Here is a 20,729-nt window from a genome sequence, read left to right as displayed (position 1 = left end):
AGTTGACCTTTAAGCCAGTGGCTGGTTGCTGAAACTAAATGTAATAAGAGTAACATTACTCCCACCACTAATGAAGCTCCAGTAGTGGATTTCTAGCAGAATGTCATGCTGACATTTCTTTCTGAAATAAAAGTACATGTTTATCTGTGTTTTTATTTCACTTAAAGATATTGTGAAGATTGCACTGTACAACCTGTCTGTTTGTGAATTCACTGATGTTGGGTGTGTTTCTTTTATCAGTTGCAAGTTAAAACTTGCTTGAAATAGAACAGAAATTAAATGGACAGAAATGTAACTTGAATAGAGAAAAGAAAGTGATTAAAATAGGAGCCGAGTTAAATAATTGTATTTCCAAACCTGATGGTTCTCAGATGAACCACCTCCACTTATATACTCTAAAGCAAAACATTAAGAAAAGAGAAAAGTAGCAGCACGAAGACACATTGGGACTTCGTTTAGGTCTGTTTACACAAAAATATTTATTTTGTAACCAAATCCTAAGTAAATCTTACAAACCAGGTGATCAAGACGTCACGGTCTACCGGCAGCAGTAGTTCTGTGGATGCTTCATTTTTCTAGATTATCCTAATTTAAAACAACATTGCCATGGAAGTCTCACACTGTTTTAAAGATACTATGATTAGAGAAGAAAAGCTCATTTTTGAATCGTTTGTTTTAGATTTGCTGTTGAGATATGTTGAGGAATAAACAGCCACTGCCCAGAGTAGAAACACCTGATCTGAAACAGCCTGCATTACTGGATAACCAGATTAACCCAGCCAGTTCCATAAACCATAAAATCTAATTTAATGGAATCTTCTATAGTGGAAAAAAAAACAAAAAACTCTTCCACTCAGTAGGAAGAGTTTAAAAAAAGGTCATGTTGCACCAAGGAGGAGTTATTAAAGTCACAAATTCTTTAAAAGCCATGTGGGCTGAGTCAGTGAATGATCTCTGATTAAAAGGAGATAATTTGATTTTCTGTCTCCGAAGATGAATTCTAAAAAAACTTTAGTTAGGTTAAATTTGGATGTTGATTAAAAAGCAAAACTCTAAAACTCAACAAATGAAATGCTTTTTTTGTTGTCTTCATTGGGAATTGTAGTTTATGGATCCACAGTAATCAAGGACAAATGACTCCTATCAGAATCTTAGATGTTTTCGGAGGAAAAAGAAGCACAAAACAAAAAACACTCCAAATCTTGTCACAGCGAGTTGTGGGTTGGACAGATTCACAGCAGGAAATAAACTAGAGAAATCCTCAACCTGCGCGCAGTCATCCATGCGCCGGACTCGAAATGCCCGCTGCAACTTCTGACACCAGCAAAATCACTGACTATGAGGCGGCGACATCTTTCCTCGGAGAATGGGGACCTTTCCAGCAGCGGACGTTTTTCCTCCTCTGCCTGAGCTTCATCCCTAACGGACTCACTGCGCTGTCTGTGGTGTTTCTGGCCGGCACGCCGGATCACCGCTGCGCGCTGCCCGCGCACCTGAACCTCAGCGCCGCCTGGAGGAACAGCAGCATCCCGCTGGAGGAGGATGCGACCCGGGACGGCGCTTTGGTGCCCAGCAAGTGCTCCAGATACAAAGTGGAATATTTATTAAATTACTCGGAGAGAGGCTTTTTGCCCGGATTGGACGTTAATCTGTCCAACGTGCCGAAAGAAAGCTGCCTGGACGGATGGGAGTTTGACCACAGCGTGTATACATCTACTATTGTCTCCGAGGTGTGTGGATTTAATGGATGCTGTGGGGATTTTGTCCAGGTTCACATCCAGGAAGACTTTCAGATTTTGTTTATAAAGATCCCCTGCAAAACACAACCAAATCCATTATGCAATGCTGAAAGTTTTGAGTTATTTTTATAATTTACTCAAATATACTCAAAGTTTTGAGTATATTTATAATTAAAATCAATAAATTATTATAATTTACTTTGTTTGAGAATGACTCTGTAGCATGGACACCCAAAAGTCCCATTCTGTGAAGGATAAAAATGACCAAACACGCAAAATAGAAATTGTTAATGAACATATCTGCACTCAGCTGTGACAACAAGTCAAGTTCTAAAAAATAATAAAAAGGTAAATATCCCTGATATCAAATCCAGAACCAAAAATTCCAACATTTTTGGTCCATAAATGGATAAACCAAAAGTACTTTAGGGAACTTAAAGTTGTCATAAAAATTGGGTGAAGGTTCCCGTTACCTCCATTAACTGATTTGGTGATGCTACTGTTTCTTCCTTTTTGTAAATTATTGACCAACCTGAATGTAACTTATTTGTGTTTATTTTTGACAGTGGAACCTGGTTTGTGATGAAAGCTGGAAGAAGCCTCTCACTTCTTCTTTGTTTTTTGGTGGCATTCTTGCTGGCTCCTTCGTTTCAGGACAGCTCTCCGACAGGTTGCAGACTAAATATTTTCTTACAAGAACTGAACTTAGCCCGAGGCAATCACTGTTCCAGTTTTATACATTTTAAAAAATGCAGTTTTTTAAAATGCGTAATCTAGAAGATATTTAGGTAAACTTCATGCAAGTCAGCAGTGGAGAAAGTAATTGAAGCCATTCAGTCTGGAATGTTTAAAACATTTTATGGTGAGAAAGATGTTGTTTGCCTCGGTACTACTGTGGTGTTGTCCCATTTCCAGTAAGCTTCAGATCTCCCGTCAAGCTGGCGCATTACAAATGTCACGGCTAAATGTTAGCCATCAAATAAAATCAGATCTAATCATTTAAAACTTCAACAGACTCCATTCCTACAGTAAGTGATCATTTCTCAGTAGTTAAGTGTCCAGAACAAAACGTAGAAAAGGGTTTGGCTTTCACTACATTAATGCTACAGAATGTAACTAAATCTTCACTAACTTCTCTCTGCTTTGTGTTCATTTCAGATTTGGGAGGAAAATGGTGATGTTTGGTACCATAGGACTACAAGTAGTCACAACACTGATTCAGGTTTTTTCTTCAAGCTGGATCATGTTTGTCGTCTTGTATTTTCTACTTGGAGTGGAACAAATTTCCAATTACTTGGTTGCATTTGTTCTAGGTATGTCAATTCCTGTGTGCCCAACCAATCCCCCAAACACATTTAAATTTAATGTGATATATTTTTGTGTTCAGGAGCAGAAATTTTAGGTCCGCAGGTCCGAACATTTTTCTCCACTGCTGGAGTGTGTCTTTTCTTCGCGGTGGGCTACACACTCCTACCCTTGCTCGCGTTCTTTGTGAGAGACTGGCGGATGCTTCAGGTGGGCTTCATGTTGGCAGGCTGCGTTTGTTTGCCCCTCTTCTGGTACGTATCATGTTTGCATGCCGTTTTTGAGTCGATTTTCTTTCCATGGAAGATTTGTTTCAGATTTCTTTCCATCTTGGATGTTATTTGGCAGTTGCAGCTCAGAAAAAGCAAATGAGAGGTTTTCCTAAAATGTGATTTCTAGGTTGCCTTCAGGGATTTCCCTCCAATCCAGCTCTACTGGTGGTGCAGCTGCTTGTTTAACAAAAGCTTTTTTCTGTTGTAACCTCTGAATGACAGGCCATTAAAAACCAGGTTGGCAACTTTTTTACCAAACTTTTATGGTAGAAACTATACAAGAACCTTTTTGTAGGATTTGGAGGCACAGGACAGCAACTAAAGCTAGATGTGTCATGTTTAAAAAATGTAGCAGACGGTTGGAGGAAAAGTTGGTAAAATAGATTTTTCATTAATTTGTTGTAGTGATGCCACACAATGAAGTCTAAATGGGAAGCTTCCCGTTTTCTAGTCCATCTCTGTTCATATTCATTACAAGGCTGAATTATGAATATCTTTCATGTAACTGTTTACATCCGTCTCTGCCACGATATTTAATGACTTATCACATGAACAGTCTTATTCTTCTGTGATTTTCATTTCATTTATTGATTAAATTAAACATGTTTAAACCATCAGTGATGAGCAAAAGTGCAGCATAAACATCAAATACTTTTACTGTGATGTGGAACTTCATCATTCATAAAAACCTAACAGATTAGCTCAGTCACCTCAACAAATGCAAATACAAAGGTGCAGTAATTTGAAAAATATTAAATGTATTTTCTATTATTCAAAGGTTAAAATAGCTGCTTGGAACAGAAACATGACTGGTTGTTTTCTGCTAGTGTTTGTAGATGATGCTTCATATTATAAATTCAAATGACTTTTCTGATAACTTATATGACTCGTATGCACAGAAAAAAAATGCAGAAATAATGTCATGGATTTACATTAGTATAGGTACAGAAAATGTGAAACAAAACTTTATCAGGTTTGATTCCTTTTGTAATATTTCTTCCTGATTCACAAACTTCTAATTTCCTTGTTTTGATTCTGTTTTGATAAAAATGCTTTTAATAAGAGTGTGCATTTATGACTGTGCAAAACTCAATCAGATCACCTACCATAACAGCTTTGCATCATTACTGAAGTCTTCATTTTCTCTCTCCTTCTGTCCACAACGTTGCAAAACGAGTCAGGTTCATCCCAGAGTCTCCTCGCTGGTTGCTTTCCCAGGGTAGAGTCGAGGAAGCCGAGGTCATCATCCGGAACGCTGCCAAGATGAACAGGATTGAATCTCCACCCGTCATCTTTAGACCTCTAAAGGTCAGAGCATTAAACACCCACCATCATCTTCATTATGTGAACTTCACAACCAAATAGCTTTAGAGTTGAATCCCTCTGGACCTTGCCAAATCCTGCTACATTTTGCAGGTAAGCTGTAATATTTGGCTTCTGTGCCACTTCCTTTGCATTCCCATATATACAGTGCTGCAAACATTTTGTCCAGTTACAGCCACATGTTACTTTATTCACTCAAAGTGAATAAATTGTAACCCAGGCTGGACTGGGTTACAATCTACTTCCACCTCACCAACCATCACTCTTTATCTCTCCAACTCATCAGCTCAGACTGGATATGGGTTATAATCTGTCTTAATGAAGAAGGAAGGAAAGCAAATTCAAGCTCAACTTTTCAGATAATTTATGAAAAATATATATTTAAAATTAGTTAACCAGGCCTCCTTTTTCTTCTAATTCACACATGATACTTTGTGTTTGTCTACTACATAAAATCCAATTAAAACATATGAATGTTTTGGTCGTAAAGTGAGGAAATTGGAAAAAATGAAATGTCAGATATAGGTTGCAATTTGGAATATTGCAATATTTCTATATATTTTTAAAATGTTTGCAGGTGAACCCACAGCAACAACAGTTATTTACATGTTTTAAAGCAAACCCATAGTGTGTTAGTCACTGTATGTTAAGAAGAAAATTATTTTTGTAACTGAGAAATTTTGCCTTTAGAGAATATTTCCTGTTGGGTTTCAGCATTGTGCCTAAACTTGAAAAAGGAATAATTAATGAATAATAGTTTCCTCTGTGCAGACACTGGCCCTTCATTTTCCTTCTTATAAAAATACTGCAGACCCTCAGCAGGGTTCCAAGAGTTTGTTTGATAAAAATTAGTTAATTTATATTCTAAGTACTTTTTGTTCTTAAGAAAGATGCAAAAACAAGATATTGCAGAATCACTTCTCTGGTTCTTCAAGCTGTGAGAAAAACGTTGCCACTTTCGGCAGACTTGTAAAAACTCCAACCTGCAACTACTGCAGGTGTGCCGAAAGTGGAGGTATGAAAGTTGCCCAGACTGCTAATCAGTCACGATAAGTACTTTAATTAATGTTGTCATTGATACTTTCTAAACATTTGTTGTTCCTGTTTTCTGACAGAATGAAGGCAGGACTGAAGAGACGAGGGTGCACAACATCTGTGACCTTCTTCGCTCTCCAAACATCCGATGGCTCTCTGTCACGCTGTGGCTGGTCTGGTTAGTCTGACATTTTCTCAGCTGACATGTTGCTTAGCAACTACGCACGCAGAGCTAGTACACTTTACAGCCGTCATCTCAAACTGTATTCCTTGAAGGCAGAAGTCCTGCGACTTTTATTTGTGTCCGTTGTTCTACACACTTGAATTAAATGTTTAAATGGCTTCACTAACATGCCGTCAGCCTCTGCAGAGCTGCTGATGAGCTAATAATGGAGCCAAGTGCTGAAACAGAGAAACATCTAAAAGTTGCAGGACACGGCCCTTGACTGGCGTTTGAGATGATTCCTTTAAACAGACAAAAATTAAAATGAAATTCAGTCTTGCATGCACAGAACCAGTTTGTCTCTTAAAGTGTCAAACACCTCAGTCAGTTGAACGTAAACACATTTAATTGTCTTGATGCCTGTGGCGAAGATAAAAATCTGGTTTTGACTAATAACACATTATCACACATCTGATCCTGGAATGACTCATTGTTTCATACTTTTAATAAACCGACAGTAGACTCAGTGGTGTGTTCTTCTTTCACAATATTACCTCACCATCCTGTTATCAGGTAATTCAGTCCTGCAACTTTTAGATGTTTCTCTGCTTCAGTCTAAATAAGTACAGTATACTCAAACTTTTAGAAGTTACACAACTTTCAATAGACATTAGAAAGTCCCTTAGCTTTTTTTCTGGCTGTATTAAATAAATGAACACAGTGGCGTACTTCTGGACGTTCTGCACCCATCCACCGACTCGCTGTAGGAAAGCTGCTATAGTTTTCCTTCAGTTACAGGTCAGACTAATTTGGTTGAATTATCTTTTGGTCGCAGTAAACAAAGTCATTTGTGCGATGCAACCTAAATGACCAGAACTTTCACTCTTATGAAGATAAATGTGTTCTTATCTACATTTAGTTATCGGAATGCATTTGATTGCCCGACTAATGTAGAAGGTTGTTAAAGTGTTACTTAAAAAGCAGATTGTCAAAAAGGTACGATATCCTGCACAATAACTGGAGGAAACAGCTAGACTCCCATCACCATATTGTTTCGAAACCATTTCCTCTTTCCAACCTTGAGCATAAATAACCATCAAACCTGTTGGTCTACATTTAGTCTCATGTGCACAGTTTCCCTTTTACTCTTAAAATGTGAGAATCATAAGGAAAATACATGTAGAACTTTGCTTTTGTAAGTTAATTCTTCATTTATTCATAAACTCTAGTTCTCAACACTCAGTCACTTTGTTACCCAAAGTATTGTCTCCTACAAAGACAATAAAAGTATTTAAACTAAGCTATGCGTTGCAAGTTAAAAGGAAATAAGAAAATCAGGTGCAAAAAGCAAGAAATTTATCCATATTTACAGCATAATTCACATAGTTATTACCAATTATCATCAGCTGGTTCCAATTGATTTAATGACAACTAATCCATACATGCAAAGAAATAACAAATCCCTGCAATACTAACACTTTTTAAAGACCCCAGGCCCCAAAGGGCCACAACTTTGAGATCCATTCAGAACCCAACCTTTCTTTTAAAAACAATAACTAAAATCTCACATTTCTGCAGTGTTCTTGATAATTCTTGCTAAAACACAAATCCTCATCCTCAACCATCATCTTTGATTTTTTCCAACCTTTTTTAATACTTTACTTTCCTAAACATTTTCATCCTTTGTGTCCTTCTTCACTAAATTCTTAGTTCCTGCCACATCTCACAATACTTCAAATCCCAATGTAGAGACATTTTTCATTGTTACTTTATTTTGTAGTTAAAAACCTAAATCATTTGTGGTTCCAACAGGAACACCCTCACCATCGCCTACTACGCTCTTTCCCTGAACACGGCGAACCTCCATGGAAATCCGTTCATCAACTGTTTCCTGTCTGCTGTGATCGAGATCCCAGCCTACGCTTTGTCGTGGGTTATGTTCCGCTGGTGCTCCAGACGACTCAGCCATTTCTCAGCACTTTTTGCAGGAGGATTCTTTATATTCATCATACAGTTCATACCACGACGTACGACATCACAGCTTGTACATCTACATTAAGCCTTCTGCGTCAGGATTACATATCTAACCCTGATCAGTTTCATATTTAATCTCCTGCAGACCTGGTTGCTCTGTCCATAACGTTTGAGATGTTGGGGAAGTTTGCGGTGTCCACTGCCTTTGCCGTTGTCTACGCCTACACAGCAGAGCTGTACCCCACTGTGCTGAGGAACACGGCTGTCGGCACCTGCTCCACGGCCTCCAGAATTGGCAGCATTGTTGCTCCATACTTCATTTACTTACGCAAGTACAATCATATTCCCTGAGCCTTTGAGCAAAACAAAATAACTAATCTTTGAGTTAAGATGCCTTGAACTTTGCCTTATTATGGAAGGTCAAAACTATGGGGCTTAAAAATATTTGATCACGTTTTTAAGCCTACTTCAGCCTACTTTGATCTTAAATCCTGAATAAAATCTAATAATTTACTTGATTGGAAACAGAGTTCACCTATTTATACCTCAGTATATTTCCAGCTGTCCTGTGAAGGTGTCAGAGTTTTTTTAAAGATAATATTAATGAACAAACATCATAAAGAACAAGGAACAAGCCAGAAGCAGAATTAGATTTTAGAACAGCAGCTCACTGGTTTTACTGGTTCAACCAGACTGTACCCTCCAGCAGTGACTGGAGCGGTTCCAGTTAGACTCCAGTCCTCAAGCCTCCTCATACTAATAAATCTGTTTGTTCTTGATGTCTGCAGATTTATTCCGACTGGGAATCAAAGATAAAAATATTCGGCAAAAGACCCTAAACATGCAGCCAGAACTACAACAGGATGGAATAAATCAAGGGTCAACATTTTAGATGTTTTTCAGCTTAAATGCACCAAATCAAATAGTTTGGTCCTAAAAGTTGGACAACATCACAGTTGTTTGTTTGTCCATGCTTTAGATCAGAAAATATTTGTGTTATCCCAAAAGAGTACATTGAGGTTTTTGGTTAAAATAACATGTATCAATACAATCAGAAGCAAAGATATGTGGCTCAAATATTTAGCATTAATTTAAATAAGATTGTAGAGAAAGTGACAAACAGGAAAAGAAGAGCAGAATACTCAAAGCTCCATTGGTTCTTTTGTTCAAAGACACGTTCACATGTCTGACTCACCTGCTGGTTCACTGAAAGGAAGACGTCTCTCATCTCAGTCCTCCAACAGATTCATGCAGCGGTTTATTGGGTGGAAAACTAAATCTGCTGTTTTAATAACATGGTTTCATTCAGAAGGCTGTGTTTGTTCAGTGACTTTCTTCTTCTGCAGTTTTCCTCTGAATTTTTACAAACTTATCAGGCTCACAGCTGTAACTAATCAGACAAATGATGAGGCTCGCACCAGCAGAAGGTGTCTGAGGCTGAGCTGCTTCAACTTAAACATTAAAGCTGGAGTTCAGCTTCATCCCTTCATAACACAGTTACTTTTAATCAGATATGTAACTGTTTCATTCAAACCTCCAGGCTGGCTGGGTTTGTAAATAAAATCTGACACATTTTTGGTCTGTTTTGTCTGAGTTTCTTTGCAACCAGTCAGAAAAAATGACACATTTAGTTTAAAAAAAGGCCCTGCCAGAAATAAACACATACCTGAACTGACACAGATTATATTTGTAGAGATATGCTGTTTTACATTAGTTTTAAAATATTCAAATATTCTCTCTGATGTTACAAAACAGGAACCTACTCTGTGTCCCTGCCGTACATCGTAGTGGGAAGCCTCACAGCTTTGACTGGTCTGCTGAGTCTGCTTCTCCCTGAGAGCTTTGGGATGCCTCTCCCTGACACCATCAGCCAAATGCAAAGCTTTCCGGGGTAAAAAACAAATTCCTGCACATCTATGACTCTACATTGATTTAGATGCTAAATCAATTTTAAAAAGCAGATTTTTCTTGACTATAATAATTCATTTATTTGATCAAATAATGTCTTTTTGTGTATAAATGTATGAGCTTTAAATTCACATGCACAAAACCTTTAGGTGTTGGGATGTGTAGCAGAAACTAAAAAGAAAACTGCTTCTACTTGCTTAACAAGCACTCAGTTCCTCCTGCATATAACTTGAAACATTCTTAAACAAATACACCCATCCATGCCTCAGGATGTGGTGCTCTCAGTGTGGTGTAGTAATGCAAAACAACAAAAAGCTCAAATGAGTTTGGAAGAATCCAGTCACATTTTTGACATGCTTTGCAGTTTCTTGTCGTTTTTAATTGATGTGTTTTTTCTGCAGGCCAAAAATAAAAACACCAAAATATTTATTACAGAAAGAAATGCAAAAAGATCAGTTCTCTGTGTTGCTCTGTATAAAACATCCTAAAACTATGCATGAAGAAAGTAAATCATTTATTCAAACTACTAACAACTTGAGTCAGTCTGGATAGACTGCAGAAAGTTTCATAATGTAGAAAAGGAACTTAAAAACTGACAATGTTAGAGGTGTCACTTTTACACCTCTTTGGCAGATCAGCCACAAAAAATCTTTGCTATGAAAAAGCAGCTTGTCCAGAAAGTTAAGTGGAAGGAAGAGGTGTGATAGCGAAACATGCAGAAGCACCAGGAATGACTTAAGGCTTGAGAGGTTTGTGAAGCAAAGCCAAACTCAAAAAGTTACATTGTCCACCATTTTATTGCAATTCAAGCTTCATAGACAAGTTTCACAAAATGCTAATTTAACTTCCCAGCAGGTCTTTTGTAACTTATTATTATTAACTATATTATTATTTAAATATCAGTGTCAGTAATCTGACTGAACAAATGTGCATTTATTTTATCTTCCAGATGTTGCCAGAAAAGACGTTACGTCCTCACCAGCACTAAAGAAGAGGAAAACGCTGCTGAAGAAAAGTCTCTAGCCAGACAGCTGTAAATTCTGTGGAGTAGAAACTGCACAGAAAAGATGCAAAAGAACAAAGATTCAGGATATGGAAATCTGCTGTTCTATACATAAACAATGGGTTTACTTAAAGAGTCTCTAATTCTGAGGTTGCACTGGACACTTTTGTTAAAAAAGACAAAAGAACAGTCCTTTCTAAATCCTTTTTCCTCTCTTTCGTTATATATAGAGAACCCAACTGTCTATGTTGTAGTGATGAACTCAGGGAGAACTAAGGATGATGTTTCCTTAACTTCACAAATTTTAAGACACAGAAACGTTTAACATAAACAGCAATAAAACTATTGAGGAAGGTGGGACGTCAAATGTAATTCAGAAAAAATTACTAGTGGAAGTGTTAAAAAAAACCTGATTTTAAAGCTGAACCAGCAACACTCAGTCACAGAGGGCTGCCTGGTAACACAACTGGTTCTGAGGCTTCAGTTTTTTGGATGCAGGGACATTTGGTCCTGTGGTGAAAAAAAAGACAAGTGAGCAAAAGCAAGATGAATTCATCAAATGACACACACACACCCACACACGCACACACACACATCCACACACACCTACACACACACACACACACACACACACACACACACACACGCCCATATTTCTGTGAAGGTTGCAGCCAACATTTAGAGGTGGAGCAGCATGCTAATAGTTTTTTACATCACACCTTGTGCTCCAGCGCCATCCACTGGTTGATTGTCATCATTACATATTATCGACCGTGTGATGCAAATTTGTTAAGTTACAAATGTCTAAATAAAAAAGCAATTTTGTTATTTTTTTCAGTGTGTGTCTTTATGCCTCTGCTTGCCTGTCAGTCTGGTTTGAGGATTATAAACCCTGTCATGGTGAAAATTTAAGTTACAGTATGCTGCACTGTATTGCTGTAGAAGAACTGACTGAAATCCAGTTGAAACCAGATATTTGCATATTTTTCTTCTTTTTGACATTAAGTAACTACGTTTAAGGCAGTTAGTCTGGTTTGCTTTGAATCAGTTTATTAAAGCTGAGATGAAGTCACAGCTTTTTATAAGTCCAAAAGATAAATACACAACACTGTTTACTGTTGGAAATAAACAAAAGTCATGCAGTTTAAAGGCAGATCTACAAATAATAAGGTAATGTCAACTTTTGAATCTAAAGAAATGAAAATGTTGCCTTTGTGTTTTGTATTATTTTGGTTTAAAAATCAATATTTCAATAAAAAGAACCTTTCAGAGTAACATGCAAAACTGATAGAGTTACATCGCTTCTTAAATACTTACTAAATAATTTAGAAACAGTTTAAATTAGGTAAAACCCTGACTACATACCTTTGTCTTTCAGGCATTTGTTGAAGGGTTTCAGGCAGCGGTTGCTTAAAAGTCTCTGGAAGCAAAAGAGCAACAAAGGCAGTAACAGCTCCCAGAGACCCAATAGTTACATAAGGCAAGAAGCTGAAGTATCCACCTGAAAAGAACAAGAGAGAAGAGTTAGCACTCATAGATTCTTTCAATTCAGGTATTTCTAAGGGTTCAAACTCTCATTTCCTCACCAAGACTTAACAGAAAAGGACTGATGCAACTTCCAGTCCTGGAAACTGTGGTGGTTGTCCCTGTCGCGGTGTTCCTCAGGGATGTTGGGTAAAGCTCTGTGGTGTAGGCGAACATCAGGGAGGCCCCAGTAGTAAAAGCATATTTACCCACCATCTCCAGAGCAAGGGAAACACCAAACAGATCTAACACAGGTAAATAGGTTTGTGGAATAAAACACATTTTAGGCATGAATGTTTCTACAAAATATGAAACTACTAATTCTAACTTTTACAAAACATTTCTTAAACACTGCTCTAGACAACCATAACCTCAAAAACAACTTTTTGCTTACCTTCTGGCACCAGTAGTAATATGAACAGCGGCAGAGATCCAAGGATCAACGTCCCAGAGACAGAAAGTCGTCGGGGAAGGAATCTGAGTGCGATCCAGCTGGATACGTATGCAGGGATCTCCACTACTGCAGCGATGAAGCAGCTCATGTAGGGGTCAGCATGGAGCTGAGCCGAGTTAAACGACAGGCTGAAGTAGCCAGTCGTCATGGCGAAGCTGTGAAAAAGCTAATCTTGATTTATTTTTATATTACATTTATGCAGCAAAGCAGTTCAAAGTGCTTTACATCATACACACATTGTACAGTAATGGATTATGAAATAATCAATAAAATGTTCCATTTACTGATAATCAATGACAGCTTTAAACAGATGGTTTTTAGTCTTGATTTAAAGGCTATAAAATGACACTATGTGTCTGGAAAGAACATAATACCTCCTTTAAATATTTTACATGGAAAATTCACCTAAAGGTTCCAATTTATTATTATTATTATTATTATTATTATTATTATTATTATTATTATTATTATTATTATTATTATTATTATTCAAACATAGTGATCAAGTCAAGTAGTTTACCTGCATTGCACATTTCAGCAACAAGACAAAATGTCTGTAAAGGACCGTTTATTTATTATTTTCCATAACATAAAGATGTCTATTGTAACACTATAAGCTCCACTGGATTATGACGCGGACTGTCCATGAATTGCCTGTTTTCGATTTTTTTTTCATTTATAAAACGCACCAGACTATAAGGCGCATTAAGCGAAACAAAACTGATAACTCAGTCAGTCAAAGCACAGCATTACTCCGCTCCTGACACTGTAGCCGTAATGTAATGTAACTAAAACATTTCGACTGAGCGCAGTGAAAAACACAAAACCACTTCAAGGCCAGTTAGCACAACCAGAAGTAATCCATAATATTTCACTAGAGGGCGCTGTTTTGCCCCAGAACAATATAAAGGCGCACTGTCGTTTGTTGACCAAATTAAAGGCTTTAAAGTGCGCCTTATAGTCCGAGAGTTATGGTACTCACTACACCAAGCAGAGGATGACAGTTATGATTCTGATGCTGCTGTTCCTGAAAAGGTCCAACACGCTGCTTGGTTTCTTGTCAGATTTTGTCTCGTTAACCTGCGGAGACAGAAAACATAAGTTATGGAAGAGATTTTAAATTCAGCTTCTGTAAACATTCTCAGAAACTGATGATGTTTACACATCTTGGCAAGATTTCATCCTGAACGTTCGATTTCTGAAAGCTTTATAATTGTTGAAAATCAGAAATTGTTCATTTTAAACTCTCAGCTCAAAATTTAGAAGTAATTGTCAACAGAATTAGAATTAAAATCAAGCACTTTATTTGTCAGTGTAGATTTCTTGACTTTGTTACAAGATTTAGTTTTAGAAGTTTCAAACTTCAGAAAGTGTCAAAGAAAAAAAAAAGATATTTTTGCCCCGTCACTACTTCACATAACTCATCCATTTAGATGCTACACAACTTGATAATTATTGCAAAATACCAATAATGGGGCTACAAACTGGAAAAGAGGAAAACAAAACTCCAACTATTTTCATTCAAATTTTAAATAAAGAAACAATTTTTTTTTCTATTCCTGTTTCACCTCCAGTCAAGGTTTGTAGGTTTTATTTTTTGTTTGCTGCATCTTTGTTGAATAGCAGTTTTTTTTTTTTTGGCCTGGGAAATCTTCATTTCACATCATGTAAAGTTAAACACTGAACTCTTAGAATGTTTTTAGTTTTCAGTAAACCTCTTTATTAGATGTAACATCTGCATTCAATATACCAATGTTCCCTCCTTTTCTTACGTGTTTTGTGTTTCAAGTTTGACTGTTGAAAGAAAGGATTTCTGATTTGAACCACACAGGCTGTGTTTTAGAGTTTGAAGGGCAACTTACACTGTCAGTTTCAAAGATGACCGTTGGAGTTTGAACTTTGTTCCATCGAGCAGCTTTTCTGATTACAGCCTCGGCTTCCTTTACTCTGCCTCGAGAGAGAAGCCATCGAGGAGACTCTGGGAGAAGCCTGCTCAAAATGCAACAATCCACAGACAGGATTGGACAAAATAATTTAATTAAAATACAGTATGGTTTTCAAGATTTTCAAGTAACTTGTTATGCAATTTTATGGAGTTTTCTTGTAACCTACCACCAGAGGGGGATGTAGACCAGACAGGGGAGAGAGAGAGCCATGAGGAGAGATTTCCAGTCCCTCAAAAAGTAAGCGACAACAGGAAGCAGTATGTATCCAACAGAAAAACCTAAGCATGTGCCCATAGATGAATAAAGGATACGTACGTTACCAGTCAAAACCTCAGCACCTACAAGCCAATCACAAGAAAACTATTTGGAACATGATAGAATATATAGAGAATTGTTTGTTAAAATTATATTCTGTACCAAGAACTAAAGCTGCAACAAAGTTGGATATTTGTCCCAGTCCATTGAAGAAGAGGAGAATGACAAACATGGTCCATGAGGTAGAAAAGACTTGAGCAAAGGTAAATATTGCTTGTGCAGCCATTGTTGCAAATAGAATAGGTTTCCGTCCATACCTAGAGAAAGAAGGAAGGAAATATTTTATCTTAGGTCCTAATGCAAGCCAAAATTAAGGCAGAATAAACACTTTTCAAATACTTTTGTCAGCATAAAACATCTTAACCTAACGCAGTGAGTGATTTCTACATCTGTTAGAACAGAATACTTCTGTGATAATTGTGTTTACTGAATGTTTTTCACCTTCAATTGTCTCAACAGACAAAAATTAACATCCAAAAATGAAACTTGTGAACAAACAAGAATAAAATGCACCTGAGTGTCTTTATTTGTTACATCTTTGGTTTAAATATTTTTATTCTAGTAAATTGTGCCGATTTTATTTTGTTAAATAAGAGTAGTGCCACTTCAGAGTTATATTACTCAAGTAAAACTAAGAAATACCGTACAGCAAAACTATTCTTGGAAGTAAGCTTGTTCGACCAAAGTCTAAATGTAACTGAATAAAAGTACTTAGTTACCACACATCTCTGCATTTAGTCTCATATCTACTAACTCTCATTGCTTAACAAAAATGCCATTATTTCACGTTTTCTTACTTGCTACTTTTTATTTACAAATAGCATTTAACATTTCAGCCAAAACATAAAATTTAGGTCTCATCCAACCAGAATCTCTCCTGCTTTGTACTACATTGTGTTTTTTGGTCTTTGTGATTCTTTTTTATTCCATTGACCTCTAACAAAGTTGTATTATACGTGGCATTTTACATTATTAAATACTGTACTTTTAAATACAGTATTTACCAAATACTGTATTTAATACTGTATTTAAATAAATACTGTATTCAATAGTAAATACAGTATTTAGGTGGCAATAGAAGGCAGGTTTTTACATTGGATGTTTTAGGAGTAAAGTAGATACAGACCACACTTTTTTTAAAATATATTTTTTACTTTTGTTGTGAAATATGTATGCACAATTTATGTATTAGTCTAACCACATATCATCCCAAAAAAACAAACTGATGTGTTTATGGGTTTCATCTGACAAAATGTGAAAAGGAAGTATGAATATTTTTGACAGATACTGTAATTAAACCCACTGAACTGTTTTAGTTGTCAGAGTCAGAAACCGTGAAGGTTAAAACAAGCTTTTTAAAACATATTTCAGAAACAATCACTAAACTGAATATGCAAATCTGCTTTTAAGTATAAAACAAAAGTTGCTCTACCTGTCTGACAGCTGTCCCGAGAAGAAGGACCCAACAAGAACTCCAATAAAGAAAACTGAAGTGGTAAACGGCTGCGCCCATTGGTCACTGCACACCAAGTCAAACTGAAAGATGTAATTTATTTAAATCCCAACATTGAACAAATAATATAATCTCTGCTCAGCAAAGCTTCACATATTTTGTCCCATTTCTTTGGCTCTATTGGATAATATGAAGTGGTGATAGTTGCCCATGATATTCACGTTTGTTTTCCCTGCTGCTCATTTCCTGACGAGGTTCTAGTGAAGCATTAAAGTTCACTCAGATTTACAAACAATGTTTCACAAAAAGACTGATGTAGTTTATATCTTAAAATGTATTTTAGAAATCCTAAGAAACATCATTACTATCATTATGCTACGTACTATGAAACATTCAAACTAAGAAAGAATAAACTTTGTAAAACCATCAGTGTGTCGCTAACCCTTCGCGTTTGCACAACTTCCCAGTAGTCATCATAAATAGATGAACACAACCAGGGATTAACAAGAACAAAATGAAGGACAGATGATATAAACCTTGGACCATGCAAATAAAAGCATTTGGTAAATAGCTAAGACGTTGTTACGGTTAATGTTTTACATAATGTGCTTCAAACTGTAGGTGATAAAGTTAGAAACTGTCTAAATCAGAAACTTGTCATTTTGAAACTGTCACCTTAAGTGATTTAAATGTTTTTTTATTTATTTATTTTCAGTGGTGGATCATAATCTACCATCATGTCCTTGTGAAAACATTTACATTCATATTTTCCTCTTAAGAAGGTGCTACATTTTTTAATTTTTTATTAGAGCGAGAGAGGTTATCTCCTCAATCTGCTGTACAAAAGCTGCTTTGCTAAGATCAATTTTGAAGGTTTTCCTTCATATTTAAGCAAATATCTGATTGGTCAACACCAGTTAAACTCTTGTCTGTAATTATGAAAAAGAACTTAGTTATGTAGTTTTCCTTTTAATTCTCAAGAAGGGAATAAATGAAATGACATAGCGTTTTATTTTGACACTCAAAAATGTTTGACATGAAATCAGTCATTTCCTGTCATGTACAATCGACAGACTGATGAAGCTACTGGACTGTAGCCACAGCTGCCCCAGAGCAGCCTGGCAGTAAGGGAATGGAATAACGTTGGAGATTTATTAAGTTTTCTTACATTTCAGATTATTACAAGCAGCATTTGCCTGCAGCTGTCCTTTCAGTGAGAGACAAATAATTTCAGCAATCCAGTAAGGAGCTCAGTATTCCTGTGAAATATTCCTGCTGCTTGCTTTTCTATTTATGCAATCTCTGCTTGAGCACACAATAAGGAAGGCAAGGCATGAACAATATTTTGTATCTCCTTTAGTTTGGAAGTAGATTTTGAGGTTGAATATTATCTTTCCATAAATACTGAGATTAATATGCTTGTGATAACAGATAGCTGATCTCAAACTGAGAGAACTGAAAGGGCCCAGTACGGTCGGATACTTAAGCTTGTTCATGTTACAGAACACAGCATGACAAACAAGAAAGATAGGATCCCAAGGTAAGCTCTGTCTGAAGTTCAGATTCACAAGACAAAAAACAGAAAACAAATTGCATTCACCTCTGTCACTACAGTGGACAGGTAAATGTCTGTGCTGTAGCTCCAGCCGTCCACACATCGCTCCTCCTCCAGGTCAGTGAGGTTGATGTCTCTGCCAGGAATCAATCCTCGATCGGAGAGATTCTGGACGACATCCAGTCTGTATCTGCTGCATCTGTTTAGTTCCTGTTTTCCATTTAGCACCTTAGAAACACAGAGGTAAAAGGTAAAGGTAATTTTATTTATATAGCACATTTTCAGCAACAAGGCAATACAGAGTGCTTCAGAGGATAACAACATCTTATCGGACTTCAGCTGGGAGGCTGAGCAACGTGGTTTCATGGCCCCATGATGTCACCACCTTCACCCATGTCTTTGTTTTGCCCTTTGTTTTGTCTGAATTTTGCATTTGCCCTAATGTGTCCTTTCCTCTTTTTTATCTTATTTTGTTAGAAACTGCGGAGTACTCATTTTTAACCCAGAAAAGGAATTAGAACAAACTTGGAATCCAGAGACTCTAGTTTATTAGTCACTTGCTAGTTTATATTTTAGAAACTGTAGAGTACTCACTATTTAGATGCAGAGACTCCTATTATTTCAACCCAGCAAAGGAATTAGAACAAACTTAGAATCCAGAAAAAATTCTTCCAGGACAAGAACATTTAGTTTTTATTATTACTTAGAAACTGTGGAGTACTCATTACTTTTACAAAATTAGAGCACACTTAGAAAGTCCAGAAGATATTTATACTTATAGAGTATCCCAGAAGTCCAGAAGACACTTAAGTACTTACACAGATTTAGCAACCCAGAACAGGGATTAGAACTTAAAATCCAGAAAAAGACTTTTAGACTCCTGTTCTTCCAAATCAGAAAAGGAATTAGACCAGAGGATACTTACTTATACTTACCTGAATAGGAGTATCTAGTTTATTTACTTAAATACTGGGGAGGTTGATTACTTAACAAAAGATCTGGGCTGATAAGCTAACGCTGAGCTAACGGGTTGCAGGTGTGAGTGAAGGCACAGGGGACGAAGGAGAGCGCACAGGTGAACAGGAAATAAACCTAACACTAAAAAATAACTAAAGAAACATAATTAAACTAGAGTAACTAAGAATGACTAGAAGCAAGAAATAAACATAACTAAAAACACTAAGAAACACTGAACTAAAGGAAAACAGGAACACGACACATCTTATCAAAATAAAAACAAAATACCAAACTAAAACAAAAATAATAACAAAACTAGAATCAAATCAAACTACAAAACAACCTAACAACCCAGGATCCTTACAATAATTTGTTAAGATAATTTAGTCTACTTCATGTAGCCAAACAGATTGTAGGAGTAATAAGGGCTGGTGAGGTTAAACATAGGAGATTTATATTTTAATAAGTGGAACAAATACTTTTTCACATAGGGTGAAGTTGGTTTGGTGCCGTTTATCCCTTTTTGAATAAAATCATTACCTGAAAACTGCTCCTTGTACCTATCGATCAATTTTCTTTCATACGATTCATCTAAAACATTTATTCTTTAAAACAACACAAACACATGAAACTTGTAAAGGAACAAGCAACTTTTTGTTACAGCAACTGTACAGTAAATTAGTACACTGAAATTAAATACTGTATATTCTAGGAACCTGGATGAGGTGACTTACTGTTTTTGGTATGATGCTTTTCCTCCACTCCTCTGAGAGATTGAGGTCCGGTATGAAGCAGTGGTGATCTGGTACGTCAGTCAGAAAAACAAGATTGAAAGCACCAAATCCATTGGGGATAATGCTCACACAGAGCAACAAAAAGACGGCTTTTTGAAAACATCCCCACTGATCCAAAAAGGCAACAATCTCCTCATAATCTTTCATTCTTAACTGATTCTTTTCCTGATCCGTCTGCCAGTCTGTTCTCACCACAAAGGTTAAATGCTACATAATCAAGCAGGCGACAGGTAAAAATTGTGCATATCACGAATAGTGTGGAAGTTCAATTGAACATGCAAGCTCTTGTAAAATCATGCATAGCTAGATATACCAGTTCAAACAAGGATCCAGTGTAAGGAGCTGCAAGCCTCTGAAGGGAAGGATTAGACCTTTTGTCCCGATTAAAACGAGAAAGACTATTCTGATCTGGCAACACGTGATGCAGACGTGCATAGTGGGCAGTTCCTAAAACATCGATTGGAAAACCTGCAGTTGAGACTGGTGGACAACATCCAGGTAAGAGTCATGTAGAGCAACAGGAAGCAGACAAGAGGAGAAGAGTAGGGGTGGATCTGTTACCAGAACTGGAAACCAAGATTCTAGCAAAAATAAAAAAGTTTGCAGTGGGCATGTAAGCTACGGATTAAAACCCGTTTGAAAAGTCGACTGCCTCATGTTTGACTTTTGACAAATTTTCTGAAAGCTACATTATCACACTGATAGAGCTTTCTAACAGAGGAAACAACTTTAATATGTCTGTAAAGTATTCACACCCTTGCATCTTTTCACACTTCGTTACATAGTTGATATCGACACACATTATAGAATTATAATATTATTATTGGCAAGAGCTTATTAATCCAGGTTCTAGTCGTTCCAATTTATTCTAATTCTGAATAATTGTTACCAGAGTGCCTTTCAGAGTGTTTAAGACAAAACCTTTCTTGTGTCAGTTTCCAGATTGACACCATCCAGTTTTACACGACAACACCTGAAATAATCCCCTTAACTTCACTGCTCAGTTTTT

The 20,729-nt window shown here is 36.8% G+C and overlaps 2 protein-coding genes across 3 annotated transcripts; one reads left to right on the top strand and one right to left on the bottom strand.

Annotated features, from left to right (window-relative positions):
* Nucleotides 1-969: 969 nt before the first annotated feature.
* Nucleotides 970-11,550, top strand: LOC102223663 (solute carrier family 22 member 5-like). Of its 2 annotated transcripts, none has more exons than XR_002753430.1 (10): nucleotides 970-1,730; nucleotides 2,306-2,409; nucleotides 2,898-3,052; nucleotides 3,127-3,298; nucleotides 4,498-4,624; nucleotides 5,755-5,852; nucleotides 7,650-7,864; nucleotides 7,957-8,143; nucleotides 9,567-9,702; nucleotides 10,669-10,757. XR_002753430.1 is itself a non-coding variant. In XM_014472415.2 (10 exons), exons 1-10 carry the CDS (start codon nucleotides 1,299-1,301, stop codon nucleotides 10,754-10,756), a joined length of 1,710 nt encoding a protein of 569 aa, XP_014327901.1. In that variant the 5' UTR covers nucleotides 971-1,298; the 3' UTR covers nucleotides 10,757-11,550. The 2 variants fall into 2 exon arrangements, 1 of the variants encoding a protein (XP_014327901.1); XM_014472415.2 differs by having other exon boundaries at nucleotides 971-1,730; nucleotides 7,957-8,139; nucleotides 10,669-11,550.
* Nucleotides 11,159-19,867, bottom strand: LOC102223927 (solute carrier family 22 member 5-like). Its single transcript, XM_014472420.2, has 11 exons — nucleotides 19,661-19,867; nucleotides 18,015-18,197; nucleotides 16,394-16,497; nucleotides 15,064-15,218; nucleotides 14,813-14,984; nucleotides 14,563-14,689; nucleotides 13,683-13,780; nucleotides 12,641-12,855; nucleotides 12,309-12,491; nucleotides 12,088-12,223; nucleotides 11,159-11,232 (listed from the first exon to the last, which is right to left on the bottom strand). Exons 1-11 carry the CDS (start codon nucleotides 19,865-19,867, stop codon nucleotides 11,163-11,165), a joined length of 1,650 nt encoding a protein of 549 aa, XP_014327906.1. The 3' UTR covers nucleotides 11,159-11,162.
* Nucleotides 19,868-20,729: the final 862 nt, after the last annotated feature.

Source organism: Xiphophorus maculatus, chromosome 11 (assembly GCF_002775205.1).
Source record: "Xiphophorus maculatus strain JP 163 A chromosome 11, X_maculatus-5.0-male, whole genome shotgun sequence".
Classification (NCBI taxonomy): Eukaryota; Metazoa; Chordata; class Actinopteri; order Cyprinodontiformes; family Poeciliidae; genus Xiphophorus; species Xiphophorus maculatus.
This window is presented reverse-complemented; position numbering and strand designations above follow the sequence as displayed.